General features: G+C 33.4%; 5 protein-coding genes across 5 annotated transcripts; 2 read left to right on the top strand and 3 right to left on the bottom strand.

Annotated features, from left to right (window-relative positions):
- Window positions 1–2,772: 2,772 nt before the first annotated feature.
- Window positions 2,773–3,833, bottom strand: LOC25492975 (uncharacterized). Its single transcript, XM_013601321.3, has one exon. It carries the CDS (start codon window positions 3,772–3,774, stop codon window positions 2,917–2,919), a length of 858 nt encoding a protein of 285 aa, XP_013456775.1. The 5' UTR covers window positions 3,775–3,833; the 3' UTR covers window positions 2,773–2,916.
- Window positions 3,834–5,900: 2,067 nt separating this feature from the next.
- On the top strand, window positions 5,901–7,736 carry LOC25492974 (uncharacterized). Its single transcript, XM_013601320.3, has one exon. It carries the CDS (start codon window positions 6,274–6,276, stop codon window positions 7,348–7,350), a length of 1,077 nt encoding a protein of 358 aa, XP_013456774.1. The 5' UTR covers window positions 5,901–6,273; the 3' UTR covers window positions 7,351–7,736.
- A 1,917-nt stretch (window positions 7,737–9,653) lies between these two features.
- LOC25492973 (ethylene-responsive transcription factor ERN1) lies at window positions 9,654–11,067 on the bottom strand. The gene has a single exon (XM_024782965.2). It carries the CDS (start codon window positions 11,065–11,067, stop codon window positions 10,114–10,116), a length of 954 nt encoding a protein of 317 aa, XP_024638733.1. The 3' UTR covers window positions 9,654–10,113.
- Window positions 11,068–13,227: 2,160 nt separating this feature from the next.
- On the bottom strand, window positions 13,228–17,932 carry LOC25492972 (CSC1-like protein At1g69450). Its single transcript, XM_039833388.1, has 10 exons — window positions 17,458–17,932; window positions 16,710–16,865; window positions 16,514–16,577; window positions 16,071–16,280; window positions 15,708–15,905; window positions 15,288–15,586; window positions 14,834–15,110; window positions 14,403–14,675; window positions 14,054–14,287; window positions 13,228–13,896 (listed from the first exon to the last, which is right to left on the bottom strand). Exons 1-10 carry the CDS (start codon window positions 17,733–17,735, stop codon window positions 13,744–13,746), a joined length of 2,142 nt encoding a protein of 713 aa, XP_039689322.1. The 5' UTR covers window positions 17,736–17,932; the 3' UTR covers window positions 13,228–13,743.
- A 3,110-nt stretch (window positions 17,933–21,042) lies between these two features.
- On the top strand, window positions 21,043–24,200 carry LOC25492970 (uncharacterized). The gene is made up of 2 exons (XM_013601311.3): window positions 21,043–21,692; window positions 23,754–24,200. The coding sequence occupies exons 1-2, from the start codon at window positions 21,213–21,215 to the stop codon at window positions 23,841–23,843; spliced, it is 570 nt and encodes a 189-aa protein (XP_013456765.1). The 5' UTR covers window positions 21,043–21,212; the 3' UTR covers window positions 23,844–24,200.
- Window positions 24,201–25,706: the final 1,506 nt, after the last annotated feature.

Here is a 25,706-nt window from a genome sequence, read left to right as displayed (position 1 = left end):
AACGAGCAGCAGGTGTAGTTTTCACATTTGTGATATGATCTGTCGCGATTGCTTGTATGCTCATTTTTCAAGTAGTGGGGTCTGGAAGTTATGTAAGGGAAAATGAATCATGCATGCATATATCGTATATGGATAGGGAAATCTTTGATATATTTAGAAAGGTTGAATTGAATATTCCTCTCTTTGATTGTTCAAAAAAAAAAAAAAATATTCCTCTCTTTGAAGTGATCAAGTTGCTTCTAAGATATGCCAAGTTTCTTAAAGGGATTTTCACACGCAAAAGGAGACTAGAGGGAAATGAGAGGGTCAACATAAATTTTAATGTTTTTGCAATTATACAGCATCTCACAATATGATGATAAATTCGGTAAGTGTATCAAATCGTATAAATTATAAAGTAGTAAGTCAATCGTCTTCATATGTATCGTTGTTTTCTTCCTTCAAAAAAAAATGTATCGTTGTTTTCTACTCGACAATTTAAGCAACAATACTTAATAAAAACTATAAATTAAGGTATTTTCAGGGTTTGGTTTGCAATTGAAAATAAAAGATAATCAAAAACAAAATGATGACGATTAGAATTTTCTGAATCCTCTTTATGTCCTTGTTTGGTCAATCTAGTGCCTAATCTAATTCACAATTCGAGGTTTATGTTCATGCCATTTAACAAGTGGATCAAACCAGGGACGAATCCATAAATATTGTTAAGTGGGAGCAAAATCATATACTAATTTTTTTTTTTTTTGCTGAAATCATATGCTTTTTTTTTTAAGAGGCTGCTGAAATCATATGCTATAATAATTAAATTAAAAAGGGCTTAAATATGTAAATCGTCCGTGTAATTTGGCGTGTTTTTGGTTTTCGTCCCTGTATCTTTTTTTGTTCTAAAATAACCCCTGTAAGTTAATAACTTTTTGCTTTTCGTCCCTCCTGTCAAACTCTGTTACAAAAACGCCTTGTTGGCTAACAACATGAGTAATGTGACACGTGCTGACTTGGCTAAACACGCTTATGTGGACTGACAGATGATCCCTGACTATATTACAGGGACCAAAACCAAAAACGAAAAGGTACAGAGGGACGAAATTAAAAACACCTAAATATGAAATTTAGGTGGCCTTCTAGAAGATCCCTGACTATATTACAGGGACCAGAACCAAAAACGAAAAGTTACAGAAGAAAGAAATTAAAAATCATGAAGTTAGAAAATTTGAAATTAATATAGTCAGATCGAAACGTCTTAAAATTGTTGTTTTTGGATTTCCAAACTGTTGTATTTGGATTTCCAAATTCTATTATCAACCGAAGTTGTTACTAGGTTGAGTCACGACCAGATCACTCTTTTTAAGACATTTCATGGCACTGTCCAAAATTGTGCAAGGCAACTATCAACCACGCCGCCTCCAGGATAAAACAAGCTCAGTTACAATTGTGCGGTTAACTACTGCAGTGTAGAAAACCATTCGAGATTTACACCTTCGGATATGGTATTGTTACCGCTCTATTATGGTGCTGAGACCACTCAAATATGGTGTTACCACCATTCTAACTTTAATTTCTCCAAAGTATCAATATGGCACTACGACCACTCAAATATGGTGATACCACCATTTCCATTTTTTAATTTCTCCTCAATTAAAATATTGGAAGAATATTTATATACTGTTAAGATTTAATTCCGACGGGACATTATTATTCCAAAAGGGACTATGATCTTAATAGTACTCTTTATTCCGAAGGGACTTATATTATCGAAGGGACTATGTTTTTAAGACCATTCTTAATTCCAAAGGGACATTAAACCGAAAAGGGACTATGGTTTAAGAACACTCTTAATTTCGAAGGGACAGAAAAAAGGAGATGGAGAGATGAAAGACTCGTCAACTCAATGAAACTTTTTGGTGTGTTTTTTGAACTGAGTGGAGTCTTCTATTTATAGAGATTCTGTAACTGTTTTAGCATAAATTGCGACAACAGTTACTCTAATCGATAAGATTAAAATGAAGTTTATCCATTAATCAGTTCAACAACACTTGTGGATAGGATCAACTGAAACAAATCCACAAAAGTGGAGGAAACAAACTGTTGGATTGAATGAAGAAAATATAAAAAATTCAATTAAATTCTTATTCTTATCACAACCACCATAAGCTAAATTTATGGGAAGTGATATTCTCGAATAAAAATAATAATTACTATTATTTTTATAATTATCAAGTATTTAAAATTAAATATCACAATTTAAACACTACTAATGTGTGAGTTCTATTTTACGTGGGACCTCCACACTCTATTTTTTCAATTCACACATTAGATCAAAGTATAATTACTATTATGTTTAATCTTCCAATTTATTTTCCAACATCACCTTAATGCTTCAACAAAATTTGTCTTGTGCTGTTCTACCTTATGTTGTACTGTTCTATCCAATAATTATTGTTTTGCAAACCAAACACACCCTATATATAACAATGATAATGGATAATAACCTATTATTTATTTAAGTGTCTAATTGTATTCTCTAACAACAAGTGTATTAAATAATACCGAGTCGGAAAAGTTCAATATTTTAACCGGTATCATGTATAAATCACATGTTAAAAATTCTATTAATAATTTATTGGCAACAAATAATTATCAAAATTTTGAAGAAAAAAAATTCACACAATTTCTAATGTATAATTTATCTTTGTATTTTTATTTTTTTAAAGGATCTTTGTATACAACTCAGTTATTACAAAGGATATACCTTGGTTTGAAAAAGAAAGAAAATTGAACAACCACATAATTAATTAATCACAAAGGAGAAGACTTGAACAAACCAAACATTAAATTAATCACAAAGTTAAAGACATTAGTACAAGATAAAAAACTAAAAGCAAAGACAACTTAGACGAGGAACTTTATCAACCATTTCTATACTGGAATTAAGGACAAGTTAGCCCCATCTTTTTCGTTCCCAAATTCCACATCTGCAACTTCACCATGCTTCTCCTTGCAGTGTATGTACAGCACCGTATTAACCACAATATTGTAAAGCATAAGAATTGCAAGTATAGGAGAAATCACTAAAACTAGTACCAAACTGTAACAACTTATCTTCAGCAATATCACTTCCAAGAATCCAAACAATAAAATGGTTGACAAAACCAACCTTTTCATTCCTTTCACCAATTTCCAACTTCTCCTCAATGGTTCAAAACCCCAACTTGATTCCACCACCACAATAATTTTCATAAAGCTCAAGTTAACTAGCAAATACGTCACAAGAGGGAGTAAAACAATCATGAAAAGTACCATGAAACATAACGCAACCAAGTTAGGGTTAGTTTTGAGGTCGACATGGCCTAGGTAAGTGATGAGAAACAATACAAGTCCAATGAGAAGTCCAAATAGAAAAAATATGAAGAAGAAGACGACGAATGCAACTGTTGCGGTGGCGAGGAGGGGGAAGAAGGAAGTGATGATGGATTTGAGGGCTTCTTTGAGTTTGACTGGTCGGTTAAAGCAAGCGTGGAAGACGCTGTAGGTGATGGTGATGACGGCGCCAAAGGCGATGATGCAAGAGAGAATGATGAAGAGGAGATACAAGGAGATGATTGTGGTGGGGTTTGTGGAGAGTTGCTGTTGAAAGTTTTTGGAAATGAATTGGAAGAGGAGGGATAAGAAAGAGAGAGGTAGGAGGAAGATGAGGGAGAGAGTGAGGTAGTGATGAGGTTGAGAATTTACTATGCTTTTAGATTCTGATAGAACATTCCACATATTTGGAGCCATGGTATAAGCTAGGGTTATTAAGCTAAATGAAGAAGAGATTAATGCAAGTGAAACTGAAGTGGAATGGATCTATATAAATGCCTTTTGTGTACATTTTTTTTTTGAGGTAGAATGCCTTTTGTGTACATGACAAGTCTTGAATTCACATTCCTTTAAAAAAAAATATTGAATTAATTCACATGTCCAACTCATCATAGTAATAAAATAATAATAACTAATCATTAAAGTATATGTTCAAAAGAAAGAGTCAAATATGTTCAAAAGAAAGAGTCAAATATTGGGTTGTTCTAGCAATTATATATATATATATATATATATATATATATATATATATATAAAATATATATATATGAGATATTATTCAAAAAGTTGATTAATGTGGGGCTGTCGGATATTATAATTTATAGTGGGTCGTTGCCGGTGCAATATTTTTTAGAAGAGTAGTGATATTTGTACATACATTTCATAACAACTTTAGTGACAACCTTGTTTTTCTCTTTTCTTATTGATCAAAAACAATGGAGAGAGAGAAAAAAAAAAAAAGACATCATATAAGTATGAAAGATAAAATTGTACAAAATGGTTATACAAATATCATTTCTCTTTTTAGAACTATAGGATGGTGGGTCGAAATTTCATCTGCTTTTTCTCAGTAACTTATTTTGACCTTTCGTACTCGTTTATGATGGGTCCCAGGCCATCTGCGATCATTTTCCTTAATTAATTTATCGGTTAATATCACCATGTTGTTCAGGTTTATATTTAGGTTATTTTAAGTTGTTTTTTTTTTAACTGAATGTGTGAAACTTTGGACTTGAAGTTGTAAGTACAAATGGGCAAGATGCTTTCTCGGTCAGTTCAATTTACATTCATCATAGTAATACAATTTTCCCTCTTCCTTTGACTTCGGCAGAAAATCTCAAGAATTTGAACTTGGTGTGGGGAAGCTATACACCAACAAATATGATAGTGTTTTTTTTTTTTTTTGAGTAAAGATGATAGTTAAATATTAGACACAGTTGCAAAATATTAGTCTTAAATTTCCAATTGGTTCATTTGTAGATACATTTTACACGTAAATCATTTAATTTTCCGCATTAAAAATTGTTCTTCGTTTATGTTTTCAAAGACATTGTGCATTTTGCCACTATTAACTTCCACGAAATATATGAACTTTCTAACAATCCTCTCTTTCCTTAAAAAAATAAAAAAAATAAAAAATACAATCCTCTCTTGCATCCCTGCCTACACATTAAATACATTGACGCTTACTTTTTAAAAGCATTTGTCAAGAAAATTGTTGGATAATTGTTGTAGATATTCTTATTCTTTTTTGATCAAGTTTGGTAGTCAGAAATTTACATTTTTTAACATTCCTATTCTAATAATAAAAATAATCAACAAAAACAAATTAGCACATCCGATGAAACTTGTTTGAGTAACTTATGCGCTTAAATCAAATGAATTGTCAATTGAAATGGTGCAATAAATGTTTCAAGTCTCAATACCACGTCGCCTATAAAATTACAATGCCCCTTGGTGAAAGGTACTCTGTTTACTCTAGTTAAACCTCTAAGTTCTTCTAAAATCCTCATCAACTTGAACATCGGAGACCTTAAAGATGCATCACCCCCTCTATAGATCAACAATCGCACGCTTAATATTTAATTAACTCTGACCATCATCTTCAAGTCCACTCTAAATAAATAAAAAATGTTAATGTTAGGTCAAGTTCAAAGTAATATCATAATGAGTGAGGAGTTCTATTGAATCCATGTAGATAACTTTTACATACTCACTCTAACTTCAAGTTTGATTTCATTAAAAGACAAGCAAATATAACTCTAATTTAGCTAGAGGGTCCTTATTAAAGTCTAGTCCACACTTTTTTTTTTTTTGGGTAGATAGTCAACACATTTTTTACTCTATCATTCATTATGTTTCACTTCTTATTGTTGATGAAATGAACTAAGATCATTTTGCTTAAAAAATCTCATTCATTATTTTTTTGGTTATTATTAAAATAACTAACTCATATTTTGATAGGAAAAGAAAATACAATTTTATAGATATTACTTTTTCTTTGACGATTTTTTCTTAGACGATTTAATTTAAAGTTATTACTATTTTATGAAGAATGTGTAAAAATAAAAAGTGAAAATTATTCTTGAGCTGTAGACAGCTCCAGTAGATGTACATTGTACAATGCAAATCTGAATTATTTGCCCCTTCCTACAAATTCCTTTCTTCGTCTTCAATGTTTCACTCTCCTTCAATTTTCACACTTTCTTCATTCTTTACCCTTTTTTTTTCTTCAATTTTTCCATTGCCGACAAAAAATTTCTTTTTTGAACACACCCCATTTCGTGATTCACGTCTTGTGACGTTAATCAATCTATATCAGATCCTGGGTTGCCGTTAAATTTGGAATAATCATCAATTTCCAATGAAAAAATCGATTTTTTGATTTTGGGTTAGTTTTTTTATTGTTGTTCAAACATGGAGATTTCAAGTGGAGGTTGTTCTCCTAGGATTAGGGTAGATCATTTGAAAAAAGATGGATCAGATGAAACACGTTTACGTCAAGCATTAGAATTGGAACTTTCTGATCATAATCATGAAATTCAATCAATGAATGCTTTGGATATTCTTAGAGAAACTATAAGGATTCTTAGGTTTAATTCATGGGCTTTTATGATAATCGCCTTTTTGCTTATTTGTCCTGTTTCTGCTGTGCTTTTGTCTAATGTATTGGTTGATGAATCTATTGTGAAGAATCTTACTATTAGGCTTATGTTGGTTGCTGAAACTAGTGGTCTTCCTTTGAGACCTATGATTAAGCAATCTTGTCAGAGATTTGCGGATACGGTTATTGCTTCGGCGATGTGTTTTCCTTTGTATGCTACATTGTTGTTATTGTCGAAAACAGCTGTGGTTTATTCTGTTGATTGTACTTATTCGAGAAAGAAGTTTGATGGTTCGAAGTTTTGTGTGATTGTGGCTAAGTTTTGGAGGAAGATACTTGCGACATATATGTGGGCTTGTACAGTTATTGTTGGTTGCATCACTATGTTTTGTGTTTTCCTTGTTGCGTTTTGTAGTGCATTGGCTGTTCTTGGATTTTCTCCTAATGTTGTTGTGTATGCTGCATTGATGGTTGGGTTAGTTTTCTCTGTTGTATTTGCCAATGCGATAATCATTTGCAGTGTTGCGTTGGTGATCTCGGTTCTGGAGGATGTTTCCGGAGCGCAGGCGATGCTAAGGTCGAGTATTTTAATTAAGGGTCAGACTCAGGTGGGTTTGCTAATATATCTTGGATCGACAATAGGAATGGCCTTTGTGGAGGGGTTGTTTGAGCACAGAGTAAAGACACTGAGTTATGGTGATGGATCTTCGAGAATGTGGGAAGGGCCGCTCTTGGTAATAATGTATTCGTTTGTGGTGCTTATAGATTCTATGATGAGTGCGGTTTTCTATTTCAGTTGTAGATCTTTTAGCATGGAGAACTCAAATGGCGATGGCAACTCAATTTTAGAAACTATGGCCATTTCTGCTGAAACAATGGGCATTCAATGACATTTCCAGCATGATATTGATTATATAATTGAACTAATAAGATGAAGTGGAAGTGGTAAAGATTGTTCCCAGAAAATTGTGTTGTCAATGAGGAACCTTCCATCAATACTTCTTTAGAACATTGAATATGAAAGCTATATGGAGTTGATAGCTTTAAATGGATTTCGCCTTGATGAGGGCTGAGATAGCTCTCAATACATGGATATTGCTTCTTTTAGTTACTTTACAAACACAGAGAAATTTAAAATCAGGGTAATTGATGTTTTTAGTTTCTTGTTATGTCAGTGGCAAAGGTAGTACTTTTGTAAACAAACGGAAGAAATTAATTCAAATCAAAGCCCACGTTTATTGTTCCTTGATGAAATATATTACAGTTACTTTCAGTGCTTTTGAAGCTTCTATCATAAATTCATAATGCTGTGTAGGGTAACCTCTGGAGATTTTATGTTTAACTGATCTATAATTACTAACATGCTGATTACAAATAGTCTGAAATAATTGAGAGAGGTGTTAGAGGTTAGTATTATTAACTTCTAGCTGCCTCCGTTGTTACAATTAGCTCCCAATGTTTAAGAGTTTATCTTTTTTGGGTTCTTGTAAAAAGTTTAAGGGTCTTCCAAATTCCAATACTAGGGCATGCCACAAGCTTCAATGAGGTCTTATAGTGGTATTTATCATTCCTCATACTAGAGAAAAGTGCTAACAGTGATGTTTAAAATTTTTTTTTTCTATCTTCTTTAGCATAAATGCCAATCAGTTTATCTTTGATCAGTGTGCACAAATTGGATTCTTAAAAAGTAGGCGCTCATTTGCATTAAAAGAGATTTATACGTAGCTTATTTGGAATGGATTCACCTTCTGATTTCGCCTTTTGCACTTAATGATCTTTCTGTATGTTTCTTCTATGTTTTGTATGTTTGTATTGTTTTACAACCAAAAAATTTGTTTTCTTCACTACTTGGTTGGATGACGTTATAACATATTTTGTGTGGTTTGGTGACCTGCCCGTCCAATTCGCAACAAATGTGGGGAATGGCAACTCTACGTCCCCTAGTTGCAGTATTGATTCTCCTTATGAAGATCTGTGGTTATGTTCTATACATAACTAAGTGTGTTATAAATTTCCCGAGTTTCAGTATTGATTTTCCTCAGGAAGAATTGTGCTTATGTTACATCAAAGTGTTACTTGTAGGCATGAAAGCATGTGTCCTTTCTCTACTACAATGGTTGATCCACTACTACAAGTACTATACTTAAATGATACCGCTGGTGAGGCTTCTTCCATAAGCCAGACATGGCTATTGCATTCTAATTTTGGTTTGTATATTGGCACATGAAGAGGACCTTGGTATTTTTATGGTTTAACTGTCTTATGATGGTATCTTACATCATCTTTTTCATATCGGAAATGAATTTATGCCTGAACTCATTTTATTTTTTATTCGAAGTTTGACTATACATTAGGAATGAACTTGAATGCTGATATAGCAAAGTCTATTGTCTATTTAAAAGACTGAAAAATCGTAACATTGTTGTGCTTTTTTTAAACAGTATACCTAACAAAGGTTGCTTTATCCAATTGTTTTTTTACAATTTAAAAACCAAAGAATGGAATACAGTCGCAAACTTTTGTATTTCCGGAGTGTTTTTAAGAGCTCATATTTTGGACTTACCTTATATAACAAACATACATGTAATTGTTTGGAAGAATTTATAAAAATATTTTATGATATGCTTTTATAAGTTGTATTTAGTTTATTTTCGTTCGTCCGCTCTTTAAGACAGCTTGTAGAAACAACTTATACATAATTTGCCCATATCCCTTCTTTTATTATAGAAACTGTGTATACAAGTTCTTACATGATAAATGTTTATTAGATGAATATTTAATTAAATTGTGTATCCAAATATCTCCATGATAAATTTTGATTAAGATTGAACCAGTTCATCAGCAATTGAATTGTTTGCTTCTGTACCCTACCGGTTCAGTACTTCCCATCCAGAAGAAAACTGATGTACCACTGGAATAGACCGATCTGTACCTAGCATAACTGTTGATCAAACACAGTTGAGCTGATCTAATGTTCTTCCCTTTCAACCGATTGAACATTGACAAGCTCTAAACCTCAGCAAACATGGCCATGCCTTAGTCTTGAAAGGTTCTTTTATATATAGATATTTCCACTAATGAATATTTGATGGTATTGGGCAAATATTATATACATTTGGACTCTCTTGCTTGGCAGGAAAAGACCCATTGTCTTGTATGTGTTCATTACTTTTTACTCGTGAATATGCTTAATTTCAGGGAGTTCATAGAATACAAAATATTGTTTCACATTTCTTTAGCCAAAAATAGTGATGATCTTTTGATTGGTAAAAGCAATATTGAGTTATTTCCAAATATTACAGAAAAGTGGCATTGTAACATCTAGAGGAAGGGTTTAAAAATTTATAGGATAGAAAACTAATGATCATGAGCTTGTAGAGATACTACATTAGCTTTATATATATTGAAATTTAAGAATATGGGCTAACTTGCAAGCCTTTATAAATAAAGAATGATCTATGCTATTTCAATTTTATTTTCTGACTTAGTAGGATAAAATTCATGAGTAGAGCTCCAAATGAATGGAAGAAGATTATGTTCTTCCTGTTGGTAAGTCTAAACCTTTCCATTTGATATGCTTCTTCATTTATTCCCCTTTCTGTGCTATTGTTATTCTGGTAATGGAAAGTTCATAGTACCCATCCTCAAAAAAATTAGAATTCATTTCCATTTTCTGGTCCAACTTGTAGCCTCAAACACTCAGACACCCCAATCAAGGTGTAAAGACAAGCTGAGAATTTACGTTCATACTTCATTCTAAAAGTTTCTCGAAGTAACAGTGAATCATCCACATTAAATTTCTCGTCCACCATTGGCCCCACCATCTCCTCTGCTATCTCAAATGGCGAAGAGTAAGAGTGACTTAATGACCCAATAGTATCCAGAAACTGGAAGTCAGTGAGTCCAACATCGCAGTCTTCAAATTCTCCATTAAAAACCTGGTTGTTTTCACCATCATCAACATTGTTAGCACAATGATACTCCAATCTGAAATCCTCTCTGCTACCCTCTTGGTTAAAATTTTCTTCACTAGTCCCACTACCACAGTGAAAAGTAGTTATGTCAGAAGAACTATAACTAGCACCATCATAACTTTCTAGAAAGTTTTCTTCTATTTGGTGAAAAAAGTGGGGTTCAGGTTCTGCTTTGGTTTCTTGCTCATCGCAATGGTTAATTGGAAAAGGAGCTGCACTAGCAGGAATATAAGAGGCAGTGTTTCTGGTTTTGATTCTTTGAAGCAGGATTTTGGCAATCTTTGGAGGAAGAGTGGGAACATAATGAGAAGATTGGCAAAGAAAGAAATTTGTGCGGGTGTTTGGACCGCGAAGCAAACGTGCAGCCTCATCATAAGCTCTAGCAGCCTCTTCACCAGTGTCATAGGTCCCCAACCACAATCTTATGTTCTGTATGGTGTCTTTGATCTCAGCCACCCATCTCCCTGAAGGTCTTTGCCTCACCCCAATGTAACGTTTTCTCGCTCTTCGAACTCTAAGTAGAGCAGCTGCTACTGATGCTGCCTCTTCTCTTATCTGTTTCCATTCAGTGTTTCCTTCTTCAGTATTCTTTTCATCTCCTTCATATTCTCTTACTTTTCTCCTTTTCATCATTTTTCAGTTCAAAACGTGTGGTTTTTTGCTTTTGGTATAGTGTATAGCACCAGGGGGAGCTTACAAATTTATATGATTGGTGAGTAGAAGCTCTTCAGTTGAGAGTGAGATATTTAGGGGCATCTAAGTGCTTGTAGTTACTCTTTTCTACTGTGTTGGATTCGGATTTCCTCTATTTTATTTTTTCCTTGTAAACAAACTTCAGAACAGTCCATAAGTTCTCTTTCATTATAGTGGAGATATCGAGAAGGAAATGTCTTTTTTGTATTGTCTTGCTCTTGCATAACTGTGCACTACAATCCTAGTCATTGAATTCATTCAACGGTTAAGATTATCGTCGCACTGATGCACTGCTTAAATACAGGTACATGGTAAGTGTTCCCTGTTTTTTTGAACAAGCATCACATATGCACCTAAGAGCTGTTTGGACTGACTTATTTGAGTTTATCTATTGACATAAGCACTTGTGAGACAGTTTGAGTTATGGAAACAACTTATGACACGTCCATAAGCTGTTTTAAGCTTATTTAGGATAGTTTATGAAAACAATTTATAATTTATTTGTAAAACTGCTTATAATAAGCACTTATATGATATGCACTTACTATGTTATAAGTGTTTAGTTATTTATCCAAACAAGTGTCTAGATTGTCTGAGCCCTGAGGTTGCAATCCTCTGCGATCACAGTCAGGTGAATCATTGTCATTCGTGCAATTTGAAAGACTAGTACTATAAATTTGACAAATCACATCATCATCAACTATCAGATTATTGTCAATTTGTAGTTACTTTTGGAAACCACAATCCATTTCCGATCATAGATCTTGTCCACATTTTTTTGAAAAGTTGGTATCCGATTCAAGAACCGACTTATTCAATGAACCAATCTCGCTGTCCACTAGTGGGGGCTCAATTGAAGTCAGAGCAAAGTCATATATGAACCGACCCAAGACAGGAAGATCTTGTCCAATTTCTACACCCATATTCCTCCAAAACTATCTGTCAATAATTGGGAGCTTTGTTCTTGTAACATATTTTTACTTGGATTTACCTCGGATAATATTAAATTTAGATTAGTTTCCGGCATATGAAAATCAGTAGTCAGTGTCACAAACCTTGTAGAAATCACCCTTATCAGTCATAATAAAAGAATGCACATTTACTGTTATTCTTTTACAATGAGACCCACTCATAGGCCAATCTAAATCAAACACATGAAAGATATTGTTTTGTTGTCTGAAAAATATTTTGTTTTTTTGTTTTTTTATTCACTTTTAATTGCACAAGTGGTGTTGTGTTTCCATTTTACTTTTGGTTTCCATTGATTTGCAAGATTACCCTCCCGTTCTTGGAGGATTCAATCGGTAGGTAACTAATGTGTGACTAAAGAATGTATCAGTCCAAATTGGCATATCGGTACTCCCGATCAATGAGTTAACTGAAGTTTATTAAATATTCGAGTCAAACTACTTGGTTCTCTATTTCTTTATTATAAATAAATATATGAAAATGAGAAGAAGAAAAAATGATAGATTTTCAATTAATAATGAAATCAATAAACTAAAATAAAAGAACATTTTCTAAAATAAAAACCAAATAAGCCTTTGTGTTGTGTGAAAGAATGATATTCTTTGTGAGATTGGTTATTTAACGTGATGTTATTAAAGAATTAGAACATATCCAGATAAAACACCAAAAGAAGTGACAAGGGCAGTCCGATTGTCCCCAATATTCTCTATTTTGGCTTACTTCATTTTGTCTGTTTAGTCTTTGAAACTATCATTAGAGTCCCTTGATAAAAACCATCCAACTTATTTGAATTGTACTTATAGGTTTGATTACTGTACTATCATCAACATTAATGACTAATGTTAATCATAGATCATTTCTACCAATAAAACGTTAAGGAAGAGAACCTGATGAACTAATAACCCATACTAAGATTGATATCAAGGCATCTTGGTTACTTTAGTCTCTTTTTCTACTCTAATTAACATGGCATTGGCTCTAAGCATCAAACTTAAGTGCATTATGTTTATGTAATTACATCTTGTATTCATTATCTTGTGAAGTTGTGATAGTGGTTTATCTTGTATTAGAAAATCTAATAGTAAAATTTAAATAATTTTATATTTGGCTAAATACATGGATGCATATAACTATAATTTCAAATTTTCAATTCAATAACATGATTGCTTGTAGCAAAAGTGAACTGTGACTATAAATGAATTCTAGTTACAATATCACACAATCAATAAAATAATCACGTATGCTTTCCTATACCAAAATTGCATGCCACTTGTAGTTTCTACCATTACAAACAATCCAGAGCCCACTGCACTAATGACTTAGTTGTTGCATATTCTAACTAAACGTGGCAATTCAGCACTCTAATCTCTATGGCTTAATGTACTCTCACTTATGAAACTCATAATAAATATACACAAATTACATGGTTGATCTAACTTTAAGAGTAAATCCAAAAGTTGACTACTTACAAGTAAATTTCAAAACAACAGACACTGGAAACATTGAAGCTTCTGTGGCTTCTGGTCTTCTGCACACAATGGCACATCTTCTGGCTTCTTCACTCCATTTTTTCTTCAAATAGCAATCTTACATTACATACAGGAGAGAGCTTATATGGTAGAATAATGTGATTACTTAGTGTTGAGCTTAAGATAAAAGGGGGCTAACAAGACTATCAGTGCTTGATGAGTGATGAATTGGAAACAAAGCAGGATCTTTATATACAATTAACAATTGGTTGTAAAATTCATTCATTGCGGCAGGATCCTTTTCGTCTTCCCTATCCTTCTTTACTAAACTCTGAAAATACAAACACAAGTCAAATCAGTGTTGAGGTGCAACAATTTAACGTTCTTTTGGAGATAGTTATTTAAAAGTTTTATCGTCGTCTCTTTTAGGTTAGGAATGAGTGCTGGAAAATATATTTGAAGACAATCAGAGTCGCTGGAAACTTTACCTCGGCTGAGTATGCAGTAAATATAGGCAAGAATCGTCTTCGGCAGTAATAATTAAAGAGAAGAGTGAATACTGGTAGAGGAAGAGTCCAAGTTGAAGCTGGAGAAAGTTTTTTTAATGCAAAACTTCCCACTGCAATGAGTTGCATAAGTACTAGAGAAAATATCATTGAATCGTGGACAATAGGCCAGAATCTCCCTGCAGTTTCATACTTTGGTGTATATACGTTTATGAACTGCGTAATACAAAAGCAGTGCATCAGTGCAAGCCGAAACAACCAATTTATCCATGAGAGTCTCACATTATCATGGATAAAATGATTCTAAGATAAGCATACAAAGAAATCTGACCTGGTTTCGATAAATGATGTATGCAAGACAGAGATAGACCAAGAGGAATGGTATAATTAGCGGAGCTAAGAAGAAATATGTAATACCAAGAAGTCCAAAGAAAAGGATTCTTGGAACATCTCTGTGGTAAGCAAGAGATGGAGCTTCAAATTCATCCTCTTGTTTTGTGAAGGGCCTTTTTATCAAACTTGAAATGAAAGGAAGTATCTGAAATAGTTCTGACAACACGTTTGTCCATCCTGTTGTGGCAACATATGGAATGAAAAATGATGCCTACAGTAAAATCAAAATGAATTGCATTAAAAAAACTTGGAAATAAAATATTGTACCATTATAAATTGGTCACAAATTTAGTATGCATTTTTAGACTTGAATATCATGCAGTGCCTAAAATGATAAATAGTATGAGTAAATGTTAGACATTGTTTTACCTGTGCCGGGACTGCCACTGCTAGGTTGCTAGTAATTTCCCTTAGATCAAGTATGACATAGAGCTGATGCAGAATTGAGCCAGAAAATACGGTTGCGAAAAAAACATTCCATACTGTGAACCATATTACTTTTTTAGATGCACTCATTTCTATATCACTGTGTGAGATGTATCCTTGAATGGAGGAAAGAAACCCCATAACAGGAGGCACTAACTTCAGAGACATCTGAAGAATAAGACTGGGAAGGTATCCTGTAATTATTTGAGTAACAAATTTTCTGCAGAAATATTTAGAAGAAGTTCAGATGTTTTCATCAACAGATTCAAAGCAAGACATAGCATCAGAGATTCACAAGTCACAAAAAAGATAGTTAGAAACTTGGTATGAATTTGACTAGAAAGAGAAAATCGCATAACCCGATTAATTGATTCTATGGAAAGCAACTTTTACTTACATAGATAGAATACTTGCCAAGAAAGGAAACAAAATTTCCAATTGTTTCAGGTTGGTAAGCCCCTGAACGAGTACAACTGGTATAAGGAACGAAATTGTGAAAAGAATACACACAACTATAACCACCAACTTAGAAACCCATTGTTTCATGAATGATTCAGAAAAGAAAGGCCAGTAAACATCCTTAGGTGCCGGAGCTGGCTCAGTAATCCACTGAGTTGGATTGATTGACGGTTGCAAATGGAAAGCAGATGCAGCACCGTAACGGGACTTGAAGAACACAAAAGCCGCTCGAGCCTCCTTCAACATTGAACAATAATTTATATTTAACAGAATGCATTTTATAGAAATGAATATAAGAAGAAAAGGAGTGAACAGTTAAAAAATGACTGACATAGTTATTAGAGAAATCAAAACATACTTCTGCTATCAATGAAGCTTCTGCTTGCCTCAATCTTACATTCTGCTCGATGTCCTCCAACTTCTTTCCATAATGATCTATAAGGTCATCTTTTTTAGATCCAAAAAGTCCAAGTATACCACCACCATGGTTATAGTTTTGTTGAGTAGAATTTGAACGTAATTGTCGAATCCTTTTATACAAATTCTTTGACTTACTCTAGATTTAAGACAAAGACAGGCACATGAGTTTCAATTTCATTATTATCAAAATGAAATAGAAATACATTATACCAAAGTACTTAAAGAAGCTTATTGAACAAGATTTGAGTTAAGGAATTTTATTGAACAAGTAAGGGATATTAAAATTGTAGAGAATGCTTACCAGGAGAGTTTGGATTTTGTTTGTGCGGCGAATAACGACATGTGAGAGATATGTAGACGGGTATAACTCTCTAAAGAAGCTGTCAACACTCTCACTGATACTGCAACTTGAAGAAGTAGGAATACTGTGAACTAAAATGGTGAACTGATGTGGCAGAGGTTTGGATGAAGAAAAATAAGAAATTCTTTTGGAAGCTATGTATTTATATTCCTGAGGATCCAAATAACTTTCAGCGATGAGTATGCAGAATTTTTTTTAATAGTTATCAATTATATGTTAAACGAACCAGATTAAGAATAACAAACAAATAAATTCTTATTCAGAATCTTGATGATTAATATGTAGAGTAGAGCTACAAAATATATAAATGTATCTCTACATACTCATCAGCATAACATCATGTTAGTATAAGTATCTTATAAGCTTGGAGTGTGAGTACTTACATGATGAAGTTGAAAGCAAGTGAATCCAGATACCATATATACAGCAAGAAAATGGACCCACAACCTGAAACAAAAATCATGAAGGATAAAAATCTCATACTAAGCTGAAAATCTTTAGGAGCTGAAATTATAAGCTATGAAAGCAGATATGAATCTGAACAAAAGAAAAATGTTGAAACAGTGAGAAAGTATTCACCAGTTAGAGCCACTGTTGACATTTGATATGGTAAACACATCTAGAGAGTTACCGGCAAAGTCATACATATCAACCTCTTCTAGCTGATTTCCCCACAAATTCACAGGAAGAAGCACAAAGATCCCAATAACCCCAGCAAAAGTAAATATTTTCAAGCTGCACACATTCAAGAAATAATACAACTCAGTCTAAATAAGAGCTTCTGCTCAATTTGAATAAACTTGTACATAATACTCGCTTATCGTATAAGTGCTTATGTATAAACTACTTTTATAACAAAAGATAAAATAAATTAAACCGTGTTCATATGAGCTATAAGCTGTTTTTATAAGCTATCCTAGGAGTTTATGGACATAAGCTGAATACATTGTATAAATAAACATGTTTGTTTTCATAAGCTCTCCCAATCAGTCTCAAGTGTTTATGTCATAGAAACTTAAATAAGTCAATCCAAAAACATGTCCTAATTAGAATGAAAAGTAAAGTCAACAATATCAACCTCTTCTAGCTGATTCCCCCAACAATTCACAAGAACTAGCACAAGGATCCCAATAACCCCATCAAAAGTAAATATTTTCAAACCGCAAGCATTCAAGAAATACTATGGCCTTTTAAATAAGCCCTTGTCATATAAGCTATAAATTCTTTTTCATAAGCTATCATGTAAAGCTTATGGAAATAAGCTTAAAACATCTTATAAACATGTCTATTTTCAAACACGCTCTAATTGGAGCGAAAATAAAAGTACCTGAAGGTTATGAGATGCATAAAGACAAGAGCATCTAAACCGGAGGACGAAAAGAGTTCATCCTCAGAAAGGTTCCAAGCTTTTGCAACCCAATCAGGAGAAGGTATAAGTTGTTTCAACTTGAAAGGTTTTTTTCTAGAAATTCCTTCAGCTAACAAACGTGGTATATAAACTTTATAATTACTCGGTTGTTTCCTCAAAATAGAATAAAGTGTAAAGAACAAAACACATAAAGCAGTGTTTATTCCAACAGATGTCAAAAGAGCTGAAACAATCATGTTGTTGAAAATATTCCAACACCAAAATCACTTCTATAGCTTTTCAATCCAAGTAAAAACATGAGCACAAACAAAATTGTGAGATTCTTTGTTGAATTGTACTACTGATCTATTGAAGACGCGTTGAAAATTGTTGTAATTGATTTAAACTAGGAAAAGATTTGAATTTTGATTGATTAATAGATTGTTTACAAGTGTCGTGCAGGGATAAGAGACAAGGCTTATACGCTAATGAAGAACATTAACATATTCGCATGTTGTTGTCGTTATTCGTGGCGTTTAGTGATTGGTTATGTTTGAAATTGACCGGGATCTTGCCGACGCGGATTCCACGTGTAAGTGAGAAGTGTGCGGTGTATGTCTCGTACAGAAACATCAAGTTTTTAACTGTTGTTAACTGCTACTATAACGGTAAGTATTAACTAACATTTTTAAACTGGATCAGATACTTTTTTTTTTATTTTTTTTTATATTTGCCCAAAAAGTCTCTGCTTCGTAAAGTAAAAAAATTATACTCCTAATGCAATTGCTGGTTACTAATAGTTTAATTAAAAAAGATCCACTTACTTCATCCCAAATGACAGATAGTCGAACACTTAAATATGTGGTCAAACATCAATCTTTAATCCTGTTTATGAAAAAACATAGTACTAGTCTCTTAATTAGATTCAAATTCAATACATTAAGAAATCAATCCCTTAGTGGGTAGGGACACCTAAATTCATCTAATAAAAAATATATTCATCAAATAATTAAGTCATTCACATTAATGCTGAACATGGGTGTGGTATAGGTGAATATCACATAAGGAGCTGCCAAGGAAAGTGCCGACTAAAGTGAAATTGTATAACTTTTTTTTAACAAACAAACTTATTCATTTTGGAATTACGGACTAGAACTAAGTCGTACCAATTGCTGAATTTCAGACTAGATCTCAACAACTGCTGGTGTACTCTAAGTGGAATATATAATCATTTGTACCAATTGCAATTTTGGTTACTGTTGATGGAAGCTAAAATTAACTAAGCTCAGCTAAGTTTTCTCAACCGTAAATTTCTTTGCTTCAAGTGATTAACGTTGAGGGAGGAACTTTGTCTCTCGGCTATGGATTTCCTAACTTCTCAAGTAAAGTGTGGGGTAGTAGTTGTTTTTGGGTTTAAGCTATACACTTAGAAATGCATAAATAAAAGCATAAGGGTATGAGGATAAGAAAAAGTGTGAAATAAATTTGTTTGACTGATTAAATGTTTTAATTACAAAATGTATGAACAAAGCATTGATAGTGTAACTTTTGCCTACAAGCCAAACGATGTGACCTATAGTGCTTAAACGATGTGACCCCATATTTGGCCTCCATTTCCTTTACTCGGTATGATACATTGACAATGTCCTTGGTGTGCAGCTCCACTAGATATCATGTTTTTACCATCATTCCTCAAAGGGGTGTTGAGAGTAGAGATTGTGGGTTTGGCGCATCATTGTACTAGTCCCACTAAGTTTCGACTCAATTTCGAGTCTTTTTTACTCATGTTCTGAGTTGGTTATTTGAGAAAGAATCAGCTCTCTTGCTCGGCTGTTATAAGATCGTCTATTCCTTACTCTACTAAGAGGTTTCCTTGCCTAATCATTTAATCACCTAGTTATCAAAATCGGCTAATATGATAATTATTTTTAGGTGTACAAAGTTACGTAATGTAAGTTTTTTTTTTTATTATTAAAAGGCAAAATGATATAAGTCTTTTTTTTAAGAAAATGATACAAGTCTTTGTTATTTGAAATGTTGTAACATTTAGTGATCAAAACAAAATGTATATTAGATACCATTTGGTCTATCGTGTCAACAAAGTTTTGGCTTTTTTCTAAACAATACTCATTAAAATTCTTTTGGTGCTGCTTACCTCTTAAAAAGAGCTAGTATAATTTTCTTTTTCCCTCCAAATTAAGCATGACCCTTAAAAATTGAAAGAATTTTGAATCAAGTTCTATATATATAAAATGGAAAAGGCTTTAATATGTATTTTGTCCCTGCAATTAGGGGTCATTTAAAAATTGGTTTCTGTAATCGTTAATACTGGCAAATTACCCTTGCAAAGTTTAATCATTTAAAATTCCGTCCCTGCACGCACTTAATTATTGCCACGTCATCAAATTAGCAAAATGGCATGAGAATGGACAAAAATACCCTCATCATCCTTCTCCAAAACCCAAATTGCAATCTCTCTTCTTCTCTTTCCCTTTCATGTATAATCTGAACCAACCTCCATGAAACATTCTTGCTGAGCATCAAACACAACAAGCTTAAAAATTAACTTGCCTCCTCAACTACGAACCAGAGAAATGTGAAAGGTAGGTGTTATATTGGCTTTCATATGCGATGAAATGTCTCCTTGTATAAGATTTTGCTGTATGTTTTTTTCCATAATCAAAATATCATTATAAGATTTTTTTTCTAGTTACTATAATAGTTAATTAATATGATTCTTTTGATATGTTTTCTATCCTCTAATTGAGTTTCACAGGGTAAAAAGTCTTCACTACAAATCAAATCATTCTCATAGGTTTCATGTTTGTTTCCCTGCTTGTTACGGCTGGATTAACCTGCGCTAGGCATTCCCCCTTTTATCAATAAAATTCCAACATACCCATGTTTTTTTCAACTTCCAACAGCATTGCTCCCACTTGGTTTGCATAAAAAAACGCCTGAAACTGAAAGCTGAAACACTTGGTTTCCATAATCCAACAACATTGCTCTCACTTGGAAGATGAAATGGAAAGCTGAAACTGAATTGGAACAAAATTGAAATTGAAATCAGTAGAATCGATGTTCATGTGAATCGATGAAGAAGAAATTGGAATGGAAGAAGAAGGTCTTGATGGATGTTCATGTGAATCATGTTTTTTTTTTTCAATTTGGGAATGAATGTTTTGTTGCAGATCCAGCGAGAAGAAGAAGAGGGAATGAGAAGAAGATGAAGACAGGGGCAAAGCTGTCATTTCACGTGTGGGTTGGCCAATTAACAGAGCACGCCATCAAATTAACGGCATGACAGTCATTAAGCGGGTCAAGGACGAAATTTTAAATGATTAAATTTTACAAGGCTAATTTGTCAGGATTAATGTTTACAAGGACCAATTTTTAAATGACCCCTAATTTCAGGGACCAAACACATATTAAAGCCCATGGAAAATCTCAAACTATATTCAACGCAAGGACTTGAGGGTACTTACTTTCGAACAAGTGTGATAATTCCCTGGCCCACGATATCCTAAAAATATACGGTACCCAGATATCATACGTCCCCTCTACTAAAGTTGAAGCCTTCCATGATCCAACAAAGGAAAAAAGACAAAATTGAACCATAGATATTATCCCGTTAAGGATGTAGATATTTATCTAAGATAGATATTGATTTGAAACATGCATGCTTAATTACATAACATGGTTGAATTAATGTTGAAACTATAGTTGTTGTAGGCATGGAGGAAATAAACGAGTGGCAAGAAATCGAACAACACACAACTCTCGAATCCTCTGGCTGGAACAGAATAATCATCAAGGAAAACAACAATATTGAAGTTCAGGGAGGGAGTAATCCTCCTTCTTCTTGTTCTTCTTCTTCCACTCCTACTCATCATGAAGAAGGAATTTCCTCACCCATGACGGCGTCAAGTTCCGTTGGTGGCGAGAAGGGTGAAACCCCCACGCCGGCTGCAACGCCATTGGATTGGGCTAATGAAGTGAATAAGATGTTGAAGGTGCGGATGGAGGCTATGAGAGTGGAAATTGTGAGGGTGGCTTCTAAGGTTCGTAACTGTGCAATGTGTGCGGGGGCGTTTTGGTCAATTACGTGCGTGGCTGGAGCTGTAGCTGTGACCGCGGTGTTGGTTTACGTCGGGATTCAAAGGCGTCGCCGGAAGGTGGACGGTTCGGAATATCTCCTTAGGCAAAAAGATGAGGTGAGTATATGGCATCCGTAAACATCTTTCCATTGGTTAACATGAAAATACAACAAAAAAATATTGATAGGAAATTATTATTTCATCTTCTTTTTTCTTCTAATCCATAGTAATTAGAATTATGATCTTTAGTAGATGTCCTAACTATCGTCGCGGCGTAGGGGCTTTGGGCTTGCTATGCTCCTTTTTTTTTTCTTCGATAAAAAGGAGGCCGTTAGGTCAAACTACATACAAACGCAACAATTAAAATAGACATTGATTACGTACATCTGTTATAAATGTTAACACAATCCGTTGATGGATGATCTAAATAGTAAGTACTCGTATGAATTGAAAGTGCATAATCTGCAAGCCAGTCAGCTATCTACCTGATTTGCATGCCTGTAAATATGAGAAACGGTAGCCTGTCAATCCTTCATGATAAGGCGATTAATGAGGGAGACAATAAAAAAGCAAGGGTGAGTCGAAGGACACCCCTTATTAACCAAAGATACTACAATAGCCGAGTATATTCTCCAAAGTTTTGACATGAGCACCGAAAAATAGCCCCAAATTTCGGCCAAAACCACCTAACCACACACCTGATTCATCTCTAAAAACTCATCCACATGCAGCCTTGTGATTACTAGCTATAACAGCCCCATGTGTATTAAATTTTACACTTCCTCTATATGGTACTTTCCACTCAACCTGAATTATGGAATACTGACCTTGCAAGTGTGGGAATTTTTGCATATTGGGTAACTTCCTCCATCAATAAGACTGCCTCGCTACATACAACATGTTCATCAAAAACTTTACCCGCAAAGATATGTTGATTTCTATTCAGCCAGATATGCCAAATGCTAGGTTATTATTTTTCCACTCACAGGTCTAGAGATTCTGCTGCAACCATTCCTCAAGGCTTTGTTTGGGAGTTTGGAGTGGAAGGGAGGGGAGGGCTTTGGGGGGTTGGAAATATATAGAAAAATAGACAAAAAATTCACATTTTTTGAAAAAACAGTTTTTTAGAGAATGATAAATTAATACTTATGATTAATATACTTTTAATTTTAAGAATATTATAACAACATAGATTGAATTTGAAAAATTCATATAAACCCTCCATAACTCTCCCCCAATAGGGTATTTGAGTAAAAAACTAACCTCCAAAGCCCTCTCCTCCCAATGTCTTCTATTTATTCTACTTACTCCTTCCTTTTTTTCAAAACTCTCCCATCTCCTCCCCTCCAAACTCCCAAACAAAGCCTAAAACTCCTGATTAGGCTGATTAGAAAAACTAAAATTCATTTGTTGCCACATTGCTTGAATTTTCACACAATCCCACAAAATATGAAGCGAAGATTCGACATGAGAAGAACACAAAGGTCAGAACGAATTTGTACCCATATCATATATAGATCTTACATCCTTAGTCTTCAATCCATCATTATAAAGCAACCAAACAAAGCATTTTATTCTTTGAGCCCCTCCCATTTCCAAACATTATTCCAAGTAGACATACATCAATGTGACACATCGTCTAACTACTATTGTTAGGAGGAATTTTGATACGCAAATCATTAGTTTTGATACCATTGTTGAGTCACGAGGGGAGCCCAGTAAATCATCATGTTGGACCAAGAGCAAACACTCAAGTGAGTCAAACACTAGATCTTTATTTAAAATTTTAATACATTAGATATATCAATCTTCTCATTTATATGTTTTTCAACGTTCATTTTTTTTATCCAAGTGAGAGTGGTTAGTCCCCCTTCACGTAGTCACGTGTGAAGTCATTGAGACAAAATCGTTGAAGATATCAAATGTATCTTCACTATATGTTTGGATCTGTTCCGAATCGATCAAACTTGGACCATTACTTTAGTTTATTTAATGAAAACGGTTACACGTACACTATATATTGCATTTTAGTTTTAATGAGTGAAAATTGTATATCGATGGCTTATTGAAAAAGTAATTGGACTTTTAATAGAATTTTGAATCAAGGCAAACTTTTGTGAATATGTCCTGCGAAAAGGCCACATTATATGTTATGCTTATCAAATTTTGTTGGTGCAGAAAATTAGCCAACTCTTGCTTAATATTGCACATCTGAATGAAGCCTTATCATCACGTCGCAAGGTTCAGGTGCATCGAATTAGTGGCTGATGATATTGCAGAGTCAACCAATATTGGTAAATTTGCGACATATTCATCTTGAAATTTTTGGCTACATGTTGTAAAGTGTATGAGTTTGGTACTCTATACCTGCATATTACCGTAATTAAAATCTTAATAAATAATCTACCAAAAAAAAATCTTAGTAAATAAATAGCATTGTATCACTATTACAATTTGCAGGCAACATAAGCATATATATTTAGCTATATTTTTCTTAACTTTGGCTTTTTGTCCTGAATTAATTCTCTAGTACAAGTTTTGTATTAGTACTTGTAACTTATAATTAAGGACATTTTCTTATGTAATAATAACAAATCTCAAAGACGAGGCAACTCTTACACTCAAGTAACCATTTATATTGAATACATTTCCTATATCTCATCCATCACTCCCTGATTTGTGGACAAGCAGGTCTTTGATTGGCTAAAATATTTTCATGGTGCTCTCGCGATAAAAAAATTCTAGATAAATAGCATCACTCAATAATAAAATATGTTCAATTGATTCAAATAAGAATAATAATAATAAAACATCGTTCAATTAATTCATATTCTATCTTTCAATTAGATTTTTTATTGTCTAAAAGGTATTAGCGTAGCGGTAATAGTTTAACTTTATAGTCTCAAAAGACGATGTAAAAATTTCATAGGACATCTAAGTGCGTGATAAATGTGTTTATAAAGAGACTTCTTGTAAAAAGGTGGTGGTGATCGGTGAAAGGAGAAACCCTACTTAGAGCATGTAAGGGAAGAGAAATAGGTTCTTATTCAAAGACAACATAGTAGACCCACTTCAAGTCTTAGATCAAATTAAAATTTAGCAGACCCAGACCCGCTTCAAGTCTTCGATCAAATTAAAATTCTCTTTTCGGTGTGGTTCATAAATAGATCGTAGATGAAACTCTAAGCTATTCTATTTAGATGGTGGTGTATTCCTATTTCTTGTTTAAGTTTGTCTAAGTAAGTTCTTTCAAAAAAAAAGTTTGTCTAAGTTGTAATTACATTGTAATGAGTTATTTTTATTTTATTTTAGACACATCACATTGTAATGTGTTAGAGTATCATTTGTCCTCTCTTTTAATATAACCGTTGGTTATCTAAAAAAAAAAGTGTCACTTTAATTAAAATAGTCTACTCTTTTTCCATTATTTTCTTAAATTGCATATTTTATTATTTAAAACTGAATAGAGTAATTGAATAAAGAGAAATTATATTTGTACAGCCAAATCTTGACAATTTTGGAGACAACCCTTTCTCTCATACTCACATGTGTTTTTATTCTCTCTCTTTTTCTATATCTCTCTATTTTTTTTATCCAATAAGAAGAGAGGAAAAATGGTTGTCTCAAAAGTTGTTTAAAATGGATTGTACAAATATCACTCCTCTTAAAAAAAAGAGTAATTGAAATGAGATATTAAAATTTTCCAACTCATATGCTAATGAGATCAAAATGTATATAATAAATATAAAGCATATAGTTTAATGGTTGACCCTAAAATAAATAAAAAATAATAATTTTTGAAGGAATAAATAAAATAACTTGACTTGTTATTTTTGTTTTTTAAAATAAACAACTTGGCTTGCTTGGCCCGTAAGTACCGGCTTTTGGAACGTGGAATAGCCGCTGTATCCCGGCTCAAACACGTTTTTTTTTTTTTATGAGCAAAATATTCATTCACGTTGTTAAAATTATAAAGGAAATTAGATATAATTCTCTGAATTTATTAAGTTTTAATTTAATCCTTTAAGTAAAGAATGATAGTTTGTTTTTAGGGGAAATAAAGAACGATAATTGTCCTATAAGTCCTAGCTCAACTGGCAAAATTGTCAAAATTGTTAGGTCGGACATCAT

Source organism: Medicago truncatula, chromosome 4 (assembly GCF_003473485.1).
Source record: "Medicago truncatula cultivar Jemalong A17 chromosome 4, MtrunA17r5.0-ANR, whole genome shotgun sequence".
NCBI classification, from domain to species: domain Eukaryota; kingdom Viridiplantae; phylum Streptophyta; class Magnoliopsida; order Fabales; family Fabaceae; genus Medicago; species Medicago truncatula.
Note: the sequence above shows the minus strand (reverse complement) of the source record. Positions and strands in the feature narration are given on the sequence as shown.